General features: G+C 32.4%; 1 protein-coding gene across 1 annotated transcript in view; it reads right to left on the bottom strand.

Moving 5' to 3' along the window:
• Positions 1 to 13,118, bottom strand: part of REDIC1 (regulator of DNA class I crossover intermediates 1) — a 53,742-nt gene extending 40,624 nt beyond the window's left edge. Inside the window, exons 1-6 of the mRNA XM_039882859.1 lie at positions 12,976 to 13,118; positions 8,130 to 8,169; positions 3,882 to 4,020; positions 1,950 to 2,082; positions 1,378 to 1,426; positions 282 to 467 (exon numbers count right to left, since the gene is read on the bottom strand). Of these exons, the coding sequence (XP_039738793.1) occupies positions 282 to 467; positions 1,378 to 1,426; positions 1,950 to 2,082; positions 3,882 to 4,020; positions 8,130 to 8,169; positions 12,976 to 13,118 (690 nt within the window). The remainder of the gene's footprint in view (positions 1 to 281; positions 468 to 1,377; positions 1,427 to 1,949; positions 2,083 to 3,881; positions 4,021 to 8,129; positions 8,170 to 12,975) is intronic.
• Between the last annotated feature and the right edge of the window lie 1,032 nt (positions 13,119 to 14,150).

Consider the following 14,150-nt stretch of genomic DNA (forward strand, 5'->3'; position numbering starts at 1 on the left):
ACCATCATCGACTAATATATAATACACTGAACTAATCTAAATTTCACTATTGATAATTTTTTTAAAAGAATGATGATTTCAGTGATTCTTCAAGAATATTCCAGTTTGGGGATTCATAATTTTCTACTGTGCAGAGAATTAAGATTTTGACTTAAGACGAATTATTATATTTTACCTCCTAATTTGGCTACAGCTATAGCAATTCAAGACTTAAATGTTTTAACTCATAAGAAATATTAAAATATGATATAAAATACTAAGAATTAATGATTCAAAGATACCTGCTCCTTCAGTTTTTCACATGCAACTTTCTGAGGACTGGGTGCTATTCTGGGAATGAAATTTTGTTTTGTAATATGTCTGTTGGAAGATAATTCTGCTGAAAAAGATGGTGAAGTGAAACTGCAGTTTTCTATTCTGTTGAACTGAGGTTCAAACATTCTATATGAGTCCATGACTTGTGATGACTATAGGAAAGAAGAAATAATCACGTGAATTGCCAAAATATATAAACTAGAGAAGACAAAAGTCAAAATAGAAGTGAAAATGTCACGGGATGCAGAAACAGTCCCAAGGAAAGGCAAGTCATCAGTAATTGACAGGACTTAAGACAAAAAAGTTATCAACTAAGTGTGTACTTAAGAGCTCCTTTCTATCTGTCCTTCTCACTCCTGGTCCCCTCCACCCTAAAGTTCCATTCTTGCATGTCATTTCCTAATGACGAAATCTGAGTTCATTTACCCACAATTCAGGTGAAAAGATTTCCAAGAGATTTTAGTATCACTGCTAGTATCTTTCTGATGTAGTTTAACTTTGGCAATTCAAAGGACAGAAAGAATAATATGGTATTGAACCTTAAAATTTCAAGCTTTAATCACAATCTATGCATTTTCTAATTGATTAAAATATTATTTGCTTAAAAAATAATCATTTACAATACTCTGAAAGAAAAATCATCTTGTGATCAATGTGAATACTGAAAATCACAATTTGATATAAAATAATCTGATCACTATGCCTAGAGAGACAAATCGTTCAATGACCACATGAACCCAAAGTAGGAATCCCCAAATAAATTATCCTTTGCAGCTCTTCAGTAACAAGCAGAATCAAATGCTGTGCACATATAGACCTAGGTTACATTACCAGAACTCCAAATGGTTTCTCATAAGCAATCAGCTAAAATATTTTTAAGGTACAGTTTCCTTATATTAAAAGTTTATATTAAAAACTAAAATTATTAAAATAATAATTTTAAAGACTGTTAAAAAATTTTAAAGAGTTACTAATTTTTCCTGACATTGAAAAGAATTACATTATTTAGTAGCATGCCACAATTGCTAAAATAACTTACAAAAATTTTTTTTTAAATCTCACCTGCACCGGGCCAAGTTCTTCCTTGTTGCCTAGTCTTTCATACTGTATACTAATGAAAATAAAATTTTAAGATTAAAAACAGAGATGGCAATAAAATTGACACACATATATTTAAAATTCACACTATTCTATCCAAATACACAAAAACACATGGAACTCTAAATCGTTCCAGGGTCATACTATTACTGACTTTTATAAAAATTATATTATTACTAGAGAGATATTTTTATGACAAGGAAAATCAAACTATGCATACTACACTTAGTATGGATGTTAGGTCATTTGATAAAGGTCTTAATAGTTTAATAATAGTATTAACAGCAAAACAAAAACTGGAGGTAGAAGGATAAGCTCTGTTTACATTTTCCGATAAATAAAACAGTCTCAATGATGATCTTAGTATGGATGTTAGGTCATTTGATAAAGGTCTTAATAGTTTAATAATAGTATTAACAGCAAAACAAAAACTGGAGGTAGAAGGATAAGCTCTGTTTACATTTTCCGATAAATAAAACAGTCTCAATGATGATCTATTTAAATATCTAACACTCTACAACATAGCTAAAACCTACTTGTTTTCTATATCATCAATGCAGAGGTTAGACGGTACACAGGGAGGCGACATTGGAAGTTCTAAATTATGCTTTCTTAGAGGCATTTTTATGTCTCTCTTCATATTTACATGAATTGGTTTTCTCACAGTTTCTATAATAAAAAAATTATAAAAATAATAAAATATTTTAAAAGCATTGTTTGATATACCATGTTCATGAAACATATATTTTTAAATTTTACTAAAACCGCTCATATTCTATATATGCTAAAAGTCATTAGAGTACTAATAGCTATCACAGATGATTCAAAGCATTGTTTTCTTCATCATCTTACATACTCTTCATAAAAGAGGCTCCATTAATTCAGTTCTCTTTTCTTCCTCCAAGAATTCTCTAACCCCTAGACTACATCAGATGCTGTTATACATGGCCATAGAACTACACATTCTCTATTACAACACTTACAATAGTTTATTGAACTTATTGAACTTGATTAATTTTATCTTCCTAATTTTTTAATCTTATAGAAGCATAAACCTGTCTCTCCTTATAGAAGATATCAATATTTTGTTTGTTCAGTACTTTTAACTACTCTCCTTTTCTGAGAAATGCTTCACACACACACACACACTACAGTTCTAGAGACTTTCTATCTTCTTATAAACCCTCTCTCTCCAGAAAAATAATTAGTTTAGGGGTAGACATCTGACCCAAGATGAATCACTACTAGTATTGCATCCCTCTGGTAATAAGTAATTGCTCCAGTGCTGGTACCTGGCACCAATAAGGCAAGGCAACATCCTTCCAATAAAATTCAAAAATTGAGAACCAGAGAAACAATTCTCATTATTTCCCTGGTGTCAAAACTAGAAGAGATGAACAATATTAATTCTTTAAGGTCATACTTTAAGTTAAGCCTCAGTGATGATGACAGTTTGAGAGAATAAAGCTAATATCTGAAGTGAGAAAGAATGTTCATAGTATTCAAGTCCCTAATTCAAGCAGTCTCTGAGGCCCAGCTGCACGGTTGCTCTTCTTTTAAGTTAAGTGTCTTAGTCCATTCGGGCTGCTATAATAGAATACCATAGACTGGGTGGGTTATAAACAATGGAAATTTATCAGTCTGGAGACTGTGCAGTCTGAGATATAGGCACTGGCAGATTCAGTGTTTGATGAGGGCCTGCTTTCTTGTTCAGTCAGCCACCTTCTCTTTGTGTCCTCACACGGTGGAAGGTATGAGAGAGCTCTCTGGGATCTCTATTAAAAGGCCACTAATTCCATTTGTAATGGTTCAACCCTCATAACTTAATCACCTCCTAAAGAACCCACTTCCTAACACCAAAACTTTAGGGGTTAGGATTCCAACATATTAATTTTGAAAAGACACAAACATTCAGTCCATAACATTAAGTAAACATATATTTTTAAAAATCTGTCATTTGCAGCCATGAATCCTAAGAGTTCTGTTTTTGTAGGGGAAGAAAATATCTTTTTCCTCTACTCTTCTAAAGTCTCAGCTGGCGTCCCTATAACAAAAGACAGATTAACAAGAGAAATTTATTCAATATAAAGTTTTAGGTGAAAAACTTCTTAAGGAAGTCAAGACCCAAAGGAGTCAAATTCAAAAAAAATCTCTAAATAGCCTAAAAAGAAATGTATTTCTTGCCCTTTAGCTAAACTTTAGTAAATATATGCTTTGATAGAATAATAACTGAAATAACCATACCTTATAAAATTAATTTTACATTGCAAACATAAAAATAAAAATAAATGGATTTAGCAACAAAAGATTTTAAGCAAAAATTAACAAAGCTTCTAATTTAAGAGGACAACCAAGTTCTAAAATTAGTTTACTTTTCATATCCTGTGAGTTCTAAAATTACAAACTTCTTAGTAAACTAAATGCTATGATCACATCAGTCAAAACAAAATACTATTGGAAAGACTTACCAGGTGTTTTCTTCTGGCAAGAGATCTGATTTACTACGTATAGATTAAGGAGGTCTAAACTGACAGTGGAATTTTTGACAGGGGATAAAACTTCCAGTAATTTCATTTTTGATTTTAACCTTTTCTTTTCAAAATATTCCTAAAATAATTAAAAATTAAAAAGTTACTGTAGTAACCATAAGGTTTCAGGCAGACTCATAAATAATAAAAGGCAATAATACTATTTAATAATTTACTTGATTTTTTTTTGTGATACCACTATTATATGTTTACACATAAATTAAAATCAATCATGATAGCTTGTAGTTTGCCTGAAGACTCTAAATTTCACAACTGGTTATCTTTCTTCTATTGAATATAATGCTTTTAAAAGAGAACTTATAACGCCATTCCCAGGTATCAAAATATTAAAAATTATCTGAATGTAGAAAGTTATTTACAATCTGCTAAACAAATATAGGAGGCTAACAACTTGTTTTTTTTTTTTTTTTTTTTTTACAAGTATGCTATCCTATAGATATAAAAAGCCTTAAAGATATGTATAACTGAGTGCCATTAAAAGTCAACTGAAATGAGAACAGGAAAAAAAAAAGTTATATGAGAACTAATCTCTAGCCAAAGTCAATTTAATTCCCTTTGTTATTCCTCCATGACTTATACATTTTTTTAAACCAGATTTGTACATAATTATCATTTTTCACCTGGTACTTATATTTTTCCTGGTTGTTTGAACTATAATTATTCTTATCTTCATTCTTTTTCTTTCAGATTACATCCTTAATTTACCAAGTTCAAAGGCATTTTTTTGTTTAAAATTCATTTACAGAGCATTATTAGACACTGAAAAACAAATTGTGAAAACATCTCTTCCATTAAATAACTCATAAGACAATGCCATAAACATGATTATGAATGTGACATAACAAAAGTGAGAAAGTCTGAGACAGCAAAATATTTAACACAAGAGGAAGTGTCACTTTTCCAAAAAGTTAAGTCTCTTTCACATGAACATTTCAGAATATTGTCGATAACAGACTTCTGAGATTGTAAAAATCTTGTAAGAATTGTTAGAGATGTGACAGCTATCAAGCAAAAAAGTAAATGTCATGCTGTTATACAAAAGTAAGCACAGATAAAAGGTATGTCTATTTTTTAAATTTCACTTGAGTGATTTGCAACTACAAATTGGACTTAAATGTCTTTAAAAAGATTACACTGTAGTTCAGCAATTAAATGACAGGACCTTCAAAATATAAATATATTCCCCTTTGAAAAAAATGACCATGGATCTTATAATTGATGGTGTCTTAGAATCAGCATGTTAATTCTAAGTGTGATAGGAGATGGTACAGAATCCTCAGGAAGGATATGAAAACTATGGGTAGGCTGGGGAGGGCTAGAAGAAAGGGAAGGTTTCTCAGGAAATTATTTCCAAAATAGATGAATGTGTCAGAGTTAACCAGAGGGTGGGAATATAAGATTCTAGCAATAAGAAAGAACACTACAAAGAACAGTCTACTCCAAGGGACATTGCTGAAGAGGCTGAACCCTCATACTCACTAGACATCCTGATAGCTTCTATTCTTATATTCCTAGAAAGAACAACAGTATGTGACTAACTTATTTACCTGACAAGGTTAAGTTTAATTTTTCTATCAAGTCTCATTTGGTAGAGATAAGTAGAAAATAATTAAAAGATTATTAAAAGATAATTAGAAAACCTACAGAAAATAATCATATTTTAATGTGAAAATATCCATTTAACAGGAGAAGCTATGGAGACAAATAAAATCTGGAGAATGTGTCAAAAGAAACAAGAAAAGCTTGTTTCAAGATGAAGGGAATGAGCAGTTCTCCAAACAGAGATTGTCCACTTAATAAAATGTTAAATGAAGTTCATCTGTATCACACACACAAAAAAATGATGGAACGGCAAACTGCAGGAGATGATGACGTATTAAATAAGTTGGACTGAAAACTATCCTTGAAATTAAACATGAAGTTCAATTTTGACATTAGCAAGAGCTGCATAGTGGAGTGGACTGAGAAGCGAATAGGAAATAAAAGTGGAGGGGCATAACAGGAAAGGGAAAGGATCCAAGAGAGGGCTTTACTAATGTAATAGGAGAGAGCTGAAATATCAATGGAAAGCTTCCAGTTGACAGGGAGTGATAAGAAAGGAGAAAGAGAAGTAACTGAAGTAGTGAGGTCTCTGAGAAAGCTGAAGTAAATGGAATCCAGTTGCAGACAGAGACCTTCCTTTGACAAAAGGAAACTACTTCCATAATTAAAGGAGGGAAAGAGAAGATGGATGAAGGTGTAAGAGAAATTTGAGATACTTCTCATGTAATAGCTTTTGTTTCCTCTGAAATATGAGACAAGGTCATCTAATGAGTATGAAGGAATAAAGACTAGGGTTGGAGAAGAGAGGTTTGGGGAGGCAAAGGAAGATATGAAATTTTTAAAGAATAGGAAAATGGCATGACTAGAGATAGGGGAAGGACCATTTGTCTTTACCCTTATTAATTTTCAAAAGAATGGTCCAAATAGAGTGAAAATACTTTTTTTAAAATAGTCAGGGGACAGACAACATTCAAAGTATATTTAACATTGCTGTGTTTTGCTGGACACAATTCTCGACACCAGCAACACAGAATAAACAAAAGTAAAAGTAAGAAGATCCCCCTTCTCGTGGATATATTTTAAGGGAGGTGGGAGGAGAACAGAATAAAAAAATTTATTCAAAAATACCAGATTATGAAAAGAGTGATGAATAAAGGAAGGCACAGGAGAGAGAGAAACGGAAGAGTGGGAAGCTATTTAGATGTAGTAATCAGAGAAAGCCAATCTAAGAGGAGATACTTTGGCTGAGATCGAATGATTGACAAGGCAGACATGCAAATATCTAGAAGGAGAATTTTCCAGACAAAAGAAGAGTGGCAGAAAGAGGTCAGTGTAGCCAAAATACAATAAACAATAGTGCAAATGGTAAGAAACAATGTCAGAGAAGCAAGCAGGGTGCAGATTCCTCAGGCTCGTGTAGACTCTGGTTAAATCACATTTTACTTTAAAAGCAATGAAAAGCAATTGAGGCTTTTAAGATGGGGAATGATAAATTGTGATTTGTACTTTTAAAATATCATACTAATCATTGAGTGAAGAACAGACTACAAAGGGGTAGGAGACAAAGCAAAAAAAAATTTGACAACTTCAATTACATTAAGAACTTTCTTTCAAAGCATTAAGAAAGTAAAAATAAAAACCAAAGAGTATATATATGACTAAGTCTTAAATATACGAAATCACAATAAGAAAAAGATAAACCACCCAAATAAAAACTGAAATCTTCGAAAAGTACCTCACAAAACAAGAACCCTGAATTTAAAAAATTGTCTCATTTCTAATCAAGGAAATACAAATTAAATTTACGAAGCATCATCTCACAGTGTTACCAACTATCCTGCCTTCATAATAATCTCTTCCTTGGTTTCCTCCAAATTTTACTGTCTTTGAACATATTATTTTCTCTTTTGAAACTTTTTGTAAATGGAGTTTTACTTCTTGTATTCTGTGAGTTTCTTCATTTGTTCAATGTTATGTTTTTACAATTCATCTACTTTAATTACATGTAGTTGATACATTTTCACTGCTCTACCATTACTTAGGTATTCCACAACTTGTTTAATCATTCTACTGTTAATAAACATTTGGATGGTCCCTTTCCCTAACCCCTCCCCTGATCTTTTTCTTCCTCTCTTTTCTCCAGATTCTTTTTTGTTTGCTACTTAAAACAATAATCCAAACAAGTTGATACATGGCACAAAGTGCATATGTGGAAGATTTTCTCTCAGATATATACTGCTTGGTTGTAAGATATGTACATGCTCAACTTTCCTACTGATGTAGTATATACAGTCAATGTAGTAAAAAAAAATTTTAAAGTAGGACATAGGTTATAAGGCCATTATATTACTCTAAGGAATAAATGACAACAATGTGAATCAGAGTGCTAATAGTATAGGTAATGAGAAGTGATCAGACTTGGGATATATTTTGGAATTAGAATGACAAGAATCAACAATGATCCTTAAGTCTCTGCCTGAGCAAAACAGGTGGCTAATCAAGCTATCAACAAAGATGGGGAAAACAGCCTTCCAGTTTCACTTAGGTGAATTTATGAACCTGGGGAAAATGCTACAGAAGATCACTTTTTTCATAAAGCTAACACAAGTAAAAATTTTTCTTTACCTTTTGCTTTCTCTTTTCCTGTTTGATCAGAACCCTGGTCCTGAAAAGGGAAGGATAAAAATTATTAAAAAACGGTCTCTAAAATGATTGCCATTTTAGCTGAATTGAAAATTTGAAATTAAAACTAAGTGTAGTGATAATTATTTTCTGAAACTATGAAAATGTTCTTTAAGTATTTATAGTATACAACTTTCTGTAAAATTTTTCTTAGAAAATCCAAGAATAAAAGACTCTAGACCTATAATGGATAAGGATAAAATAAATCTAAATTATAAAATCAAGATAAATCAATGATTGGAAAGGATATATGACTGGAATATTCATATCTGATTGCAATATTCTTGGTCAACACTGCTATTTTCTTTGCCTTTCTTTGTATTTCAATACTAAAATCAATGGAGAACAGAGAAACTTATATAAGGAATCTAAGGAAATGTTTATTTATTATTAGAGTAACTTCAGTTACATTAATATATCAGCTATTTGTACTTGAAATCTCATACCTTCCTTAAAAAATTGCCAGTCATTAAAGATGTGCTTCAGTCTTATGATCTTTGTGCCAAATACTGCACTGAATCAAAATGACACTGCAATATTTAATGATTATAAAATATTTGCTCTACTAATAATAGTGGAAAGCTATAAAACATTTGTGACAATATAAGTAGATCTGCACAAAATATCTTTTGGACATACATCAAATCATGGTCTCAAATTCAAGATTTGTCTAAGAATTATAAGTAAAATGATGAAATGTACCTTAGCTACGAGATTATGTAATAACATAAAAATGATAATTGCTAATGAATACCATGTATCTTGTACCATTCTAGCTATGTCACATACTTTATATATGTAAGCTCGTTTAATCTTCACAGTAACTCTTTAAAGTTTTATTTTTATCCTCATTTTACTGATGAAGAAACTAAGACACAGAGAGGTTAAGTAACATGTCCATAGTCGCACTGCTAATAAGTGGTAGATGCAGGATTCAAATCCAAGAATTCATGTTTTGCAGTTTTTAACCAATGCAGCATACTGGCTTCTAACTATGTGAACTGTGAATTTACAAAAACTATATTTTCATAAACTATATAAATGACATTTATTGAATGTCTCCAGGCTCTGCAACTTACCAAACCTGTTCTTTAACATATTTCCAGTAGCTACGTCTTAACTGACCATTTTGAGCTCGCTGAGCACAGAATCTGGTATATTCTGCTCAATAAAGCATCATAAGTATACTACTGGCATTCAAACTTTAGAAAAGAAAAAGGAAATAAATTACATTTCATTTACTCATCAAATGCTAAATCTGGAGTAGACCTCAGAATTTAGTTTATTCTCCATTTTAAAACTTATAATATTTAGGCATAGAAAGTAAAGTGACTTTTCAAAATTCAGATACATAAGAAGTATGAGAGACAGCAATATTAAACAATTCAGATTAAAAGGAGAAAATATCAATTACATAAGCAGTTCCCTCATTATAAAGCTCAGCAGAAATAGAAACATGTCAAAGTATAAATAGAGTCTTCAGATATGTATAACTCAAGTGACTTTATTCCAGGCTGATTTTCCATTATCCTGGACACTTTTATGGCTCTCACCAAATTCTATATATTAAATAATCCTTATTCCTGTCTGAAAGAAATGAATTAGGAATTCAAGGTCAATTGCCGGATCGGCCTACTAGTCACTAGACTAGTCCCACAGGAATGTAACACAGAAATAATCCTTGTTGGGCACCTGAACACCATCCAGAGGCTGTACTCTGGGTCCAGAAAAGAGGGATCAGGAAAAAAAAAAAAAGCTCATCTCCCAGTTTCTCTGGAAGGGTCTTAACTACTTACCCTAGCTGCTGCTGAGGGTTGGGCTTCTAATCAGCCAGCATCTAGATGTTGACTGTAATCCTCCCCATTAGGAAGCTGATGGGTCTTGTTACACCCTCAACTACTAGTAGACACTAAGAACAAAAAAGGAGGCTTGGACTATCACAAAAATTTGAGAGACAACTAGGAGAAAGACCAGGCTGATCAATGAGGTTCATCTTCTATGTGAGACCATTCTTTCAAAATTGGGAAGGGTGGATGTTTTATCTAACATGCAAAAGCCAAAACAGAGGGTCAAGGAAAATGAAGAAACAAAGGAATGTGTTCCAAACGAAAGAACAAACTAAATCTCCAGTAACAGATCTTAATGAAATGGAAAAAAGTTATTTGAATGATAGAAAGTTCAAAATGGCCATAAAGATGCTGAAGTCAGCAGAGAAATGCATAATTTAAACGAAGATACAGAAAATATTAAAAAGTACCAAACAGAAATCACAGAACTGAACAATAACTGAACTGAAAAATTCAACAAAGAAGTTCAGTAAGAGAATGGATAAGTGGAAGAAAGATCAGTGAACTCAAAGATGGTAGTAGAATCCACCCAATCAAAAGAGCAAAAAGAAAAAAAATGAAAAATAATAAAGAGAGCATAAAGGACGTATGGAAAACGTAAAACATATTATATACATATTATAGGGGTCCCAAAAGGAGAAGAGAAAAAGGGAAAGAAAGCTTACTCAAATAATGGCTGAAAACTTCTCGAACCTGAGAAAAGTAACAGACATTCACGTCCAAGAAACCCATAAAGGACCAAATAAACAGAATCCAAAGAGACAAACACCAAGACACATCATAATTCAACTGTCAAAGTTAAAGACAAAGAGAGAATCTTAAAAGCTGCAAGAGAAAAGCAACTTATTACATACAGGAGAACCACCATAAGACTACACTCTGCAGAACATAAGGGAGTGGCACAGCATTCAAAGTGCTGAAAGAAAAAAAACCTGCCAACTAAGAATACTCTGCCTGACAAATTGTCCTTCAGAACCGAAAAAGGGATAAAGAGTTTCCAGTCAAACAAAAGCTGAAGGAGTTTATGACCACTAGAGTAGCCAGAAATGTTGGAGGGAGTTCTTCAAAAATCACATAAAAGGATGCTAATTAGTAACAGGAAAATATCTGAAAGTATAAAACTCACTGGTAAAGATAAATAGTTAAATTCAGAATAATATAATGGTGGTGAGTAAACCAATTATAATTCTATTATAAAGGTTAAAAACCTAGATAATTAAAAATAACTACGATAATTTGATAATGGATACACAATGAAAATGATGCAGACTGTGATATCAAAATATAAAATGTGGGCATGAGACAGCTTTGATATATGTTTGAAATTAGTTATTATCAGCTTCAAAGACTTATGTTTATATAAGCCTCGGTAATCACAAAGTAGACTACCGAGTAGATACACAAAAGTTAAAGAGAAAGGAATCAAAGCATAACACTATAGAAAATCATCAAAGGTAGAAAGCAAGAGAAGGAACAGAGGAATTATGAAACAACCAAAAAACAATTAACAAAATAGCAATAGTAAGTCCATAACCTATCAATAATTGAATGTAAATGGTCTCAATTTTCCAATCAAAAGATATAGATCGGCTTATCAGACAAGAGAGACTTCAAAACAAGGGCTATAACAAGAAGGACCCATTTTGTTTCTGGGTATTTAACCTGAAGAAACTCAAAAATACTAGATCAATGGGACATATGCATCCCTGTGTTCATTGCAGCATTGTTTATAACAGCCAAGATATGGAAGCAACCTAAGTGTCCATTCATACATGAATGAATGAAGATGTGATACATATATTCGATGGACTATTACTCAGCCATAAAAAAAGAGTGTAATCTTGGCCATTTGTGACATGGATGGGTCTAGAGTATTAAGCTAAGTAAAATAAGACAAAGACAAATATCATATGATTTCACTTATATGTGCAATTTAAAAAACAAACAAGACAGGAACAAACTCACAAACACAGAGAATATTATGGCATTGCCAGAGGGGTTGGGGGAGGGGTAAAAAAGGGGAGGGGATTAAGATGTGCGGTTGCCAGTTATAAAAAATCATGAGGATGTAAAGTACAGCATAAGGAATTCAATCAATAACATTATAATAACTATGTATAGTGTCAGAGGTCTGTAAAAGGGTATAACTTTCAGGTATAAGATGAATAAAGTCTGAGGATCTAATGTATAATAGCGTAACTAGAGTTGAAAACATTGTATTGTATAACTGAAATTTGCTGAGAGTATTTAAATGTTCTTACCAAAAACAGTGGATGTGTGAATATGTTAATTAACTTGATGAGGGAAATCCTTTCACAATCTTTACATAATAGATATATCAAATCACACTGTACACTTTAACTATCTTACAATTTTGCCAATTATACCTCAGTAAAACTAGAAAAAAAAATAAGATAGCAAAGATGGGAGAACAAAGCCACGAAATAATAAAGGACACTGGATAGAATTTTATATCTGACAAAAGGAACAAATGTGCACGTAATTAAAACAGCTTGCCATATATAAAATGTGAATCCCCCAAAATCATTTGCTGCTGACTCCTGTAGTATCAAGTACGTAGCTGTGTGTGTGCTACATGCTAATGAGTTAGCTCCGACTCCAGGAAACTCTGAGTGATGTCCACAATTTCCTGTCCTCAACAGCCCTATGTCACTTTTGTAAACTCAGGCCTATGGATTTTTTTTATGGAATTAACCTATCTCCTATTTGATTTTCCTCTTTCTCTGTTTCCATTTTTTCCAGCATTGTTGACTTTTCCAAAGAATCCTGCCTTCTCATGATATACCCAAAGTAGGACAGTTTTGGTTTTATCATTTTGTCTCCAGTGATATTTCAGGCTTCATTTGCTCTAGGCCTTACATGTCATCTTTCTGGAGGTCCAGGGTATCCACAGATCTTCCTCCAACACCATATTTCAATACATCATTTTTTTCCTATCAACATTCTTCGCTGTCCGACTTTTACATCTGTACATAGTAACTGAGGATATGAGATTGTAGATGATCTTAGTCTTGGTCTCTACTGACACATCTCCACTCTTGGTAATCTTTCCTAATTCTTCCATTGCTGCTCTTCTGAGTCTCAGACTTCCTGATCTCTTGGCTGTCACCTCCACTTGAACTGATGACTCAACCTAGGTAACTTGGTTCCTAGCTAACTGCTGTAAGTATATTTTAAAGAGCCTCCTTGATTTTATCCAAACGTTCTCTAATATATATTACTACAATGGAAATTGCAATAAAAATCTCTGATTATCAGTTAGGGACATGACTTCCATAGCCTGTCCCCAACTTAGATTTCAACACTGTTTTCCATTGTTCCACTTCATGCATTCCAATACTTTAACCAAACTAAAATGTACACTTTTCTTCTCCATAGATATTTTTGTATTCAAAATTTTCAATATCAAGACTCCCTTCAAATGTCAGTTTATTCATGAAATTTAAAATTTATGTGTACTTTATAAAAAATAACTAAGAGTTTCTCTTATTCTTGTCATGAAATTTAAATTACCAATTGGGGATGAGGAGGTGGGAACAAGGCTCATCTTTTTAATAGAAATCATTATGTCACTCTAGAAAATGGATTTTTAAAGAAATATACAACCATCTCTTTCAATAAGTTTGAATAATATTAGTTGCCATTACAGCTACATATGGAAAGGAAAATCAGAAGGTCATAACCTTTCCACAGAACACTCCACAAGTTATCAATTTGGGGATGTAGAAATATAAATATTTGTTACATTATTCTTTGTTAAGAAAAAAAGAAAAAATAAAATACAGAGGTATAAAGAGGTTAAGGGAGGGAAGGAAAAGAAAGAAGGGAAGAGGAGGGAGAGAGAGAGGAAAAAAAAAGAAATCAATCCATACTGACTACAGAAAAGTATCAGGGCATTCTGCCACTTGCTATTCTTTCTAGTAAGGAAAGATTTAAAGAGGAAAATGCTAAAGATATACTTTCTTCATGAAAAAAATAGACACAGAGGTAATAAGGCTGTCAAAGAAATATCAAAACAACACTAATGTACATTTTAAATGGAGTACTCAGGAGAAACTGAAGCTACATTACAGTATATAATGATAAACCAATGAGC

This window comes from Pteropus medius, unplaced genomic scaffold, assembly GCF_902729225.1.
Source record: "Pteropus medius unplaced genomic scaffold, Ma_sr-lr_union100, whole genome shotgun sequence".
Taxonomy (NCBI): Eukaryota; Metazoa; Chordata; class Mammalia; order Chiroptera; family Pteropodidae; genus Pteropus; species Pteropus medius.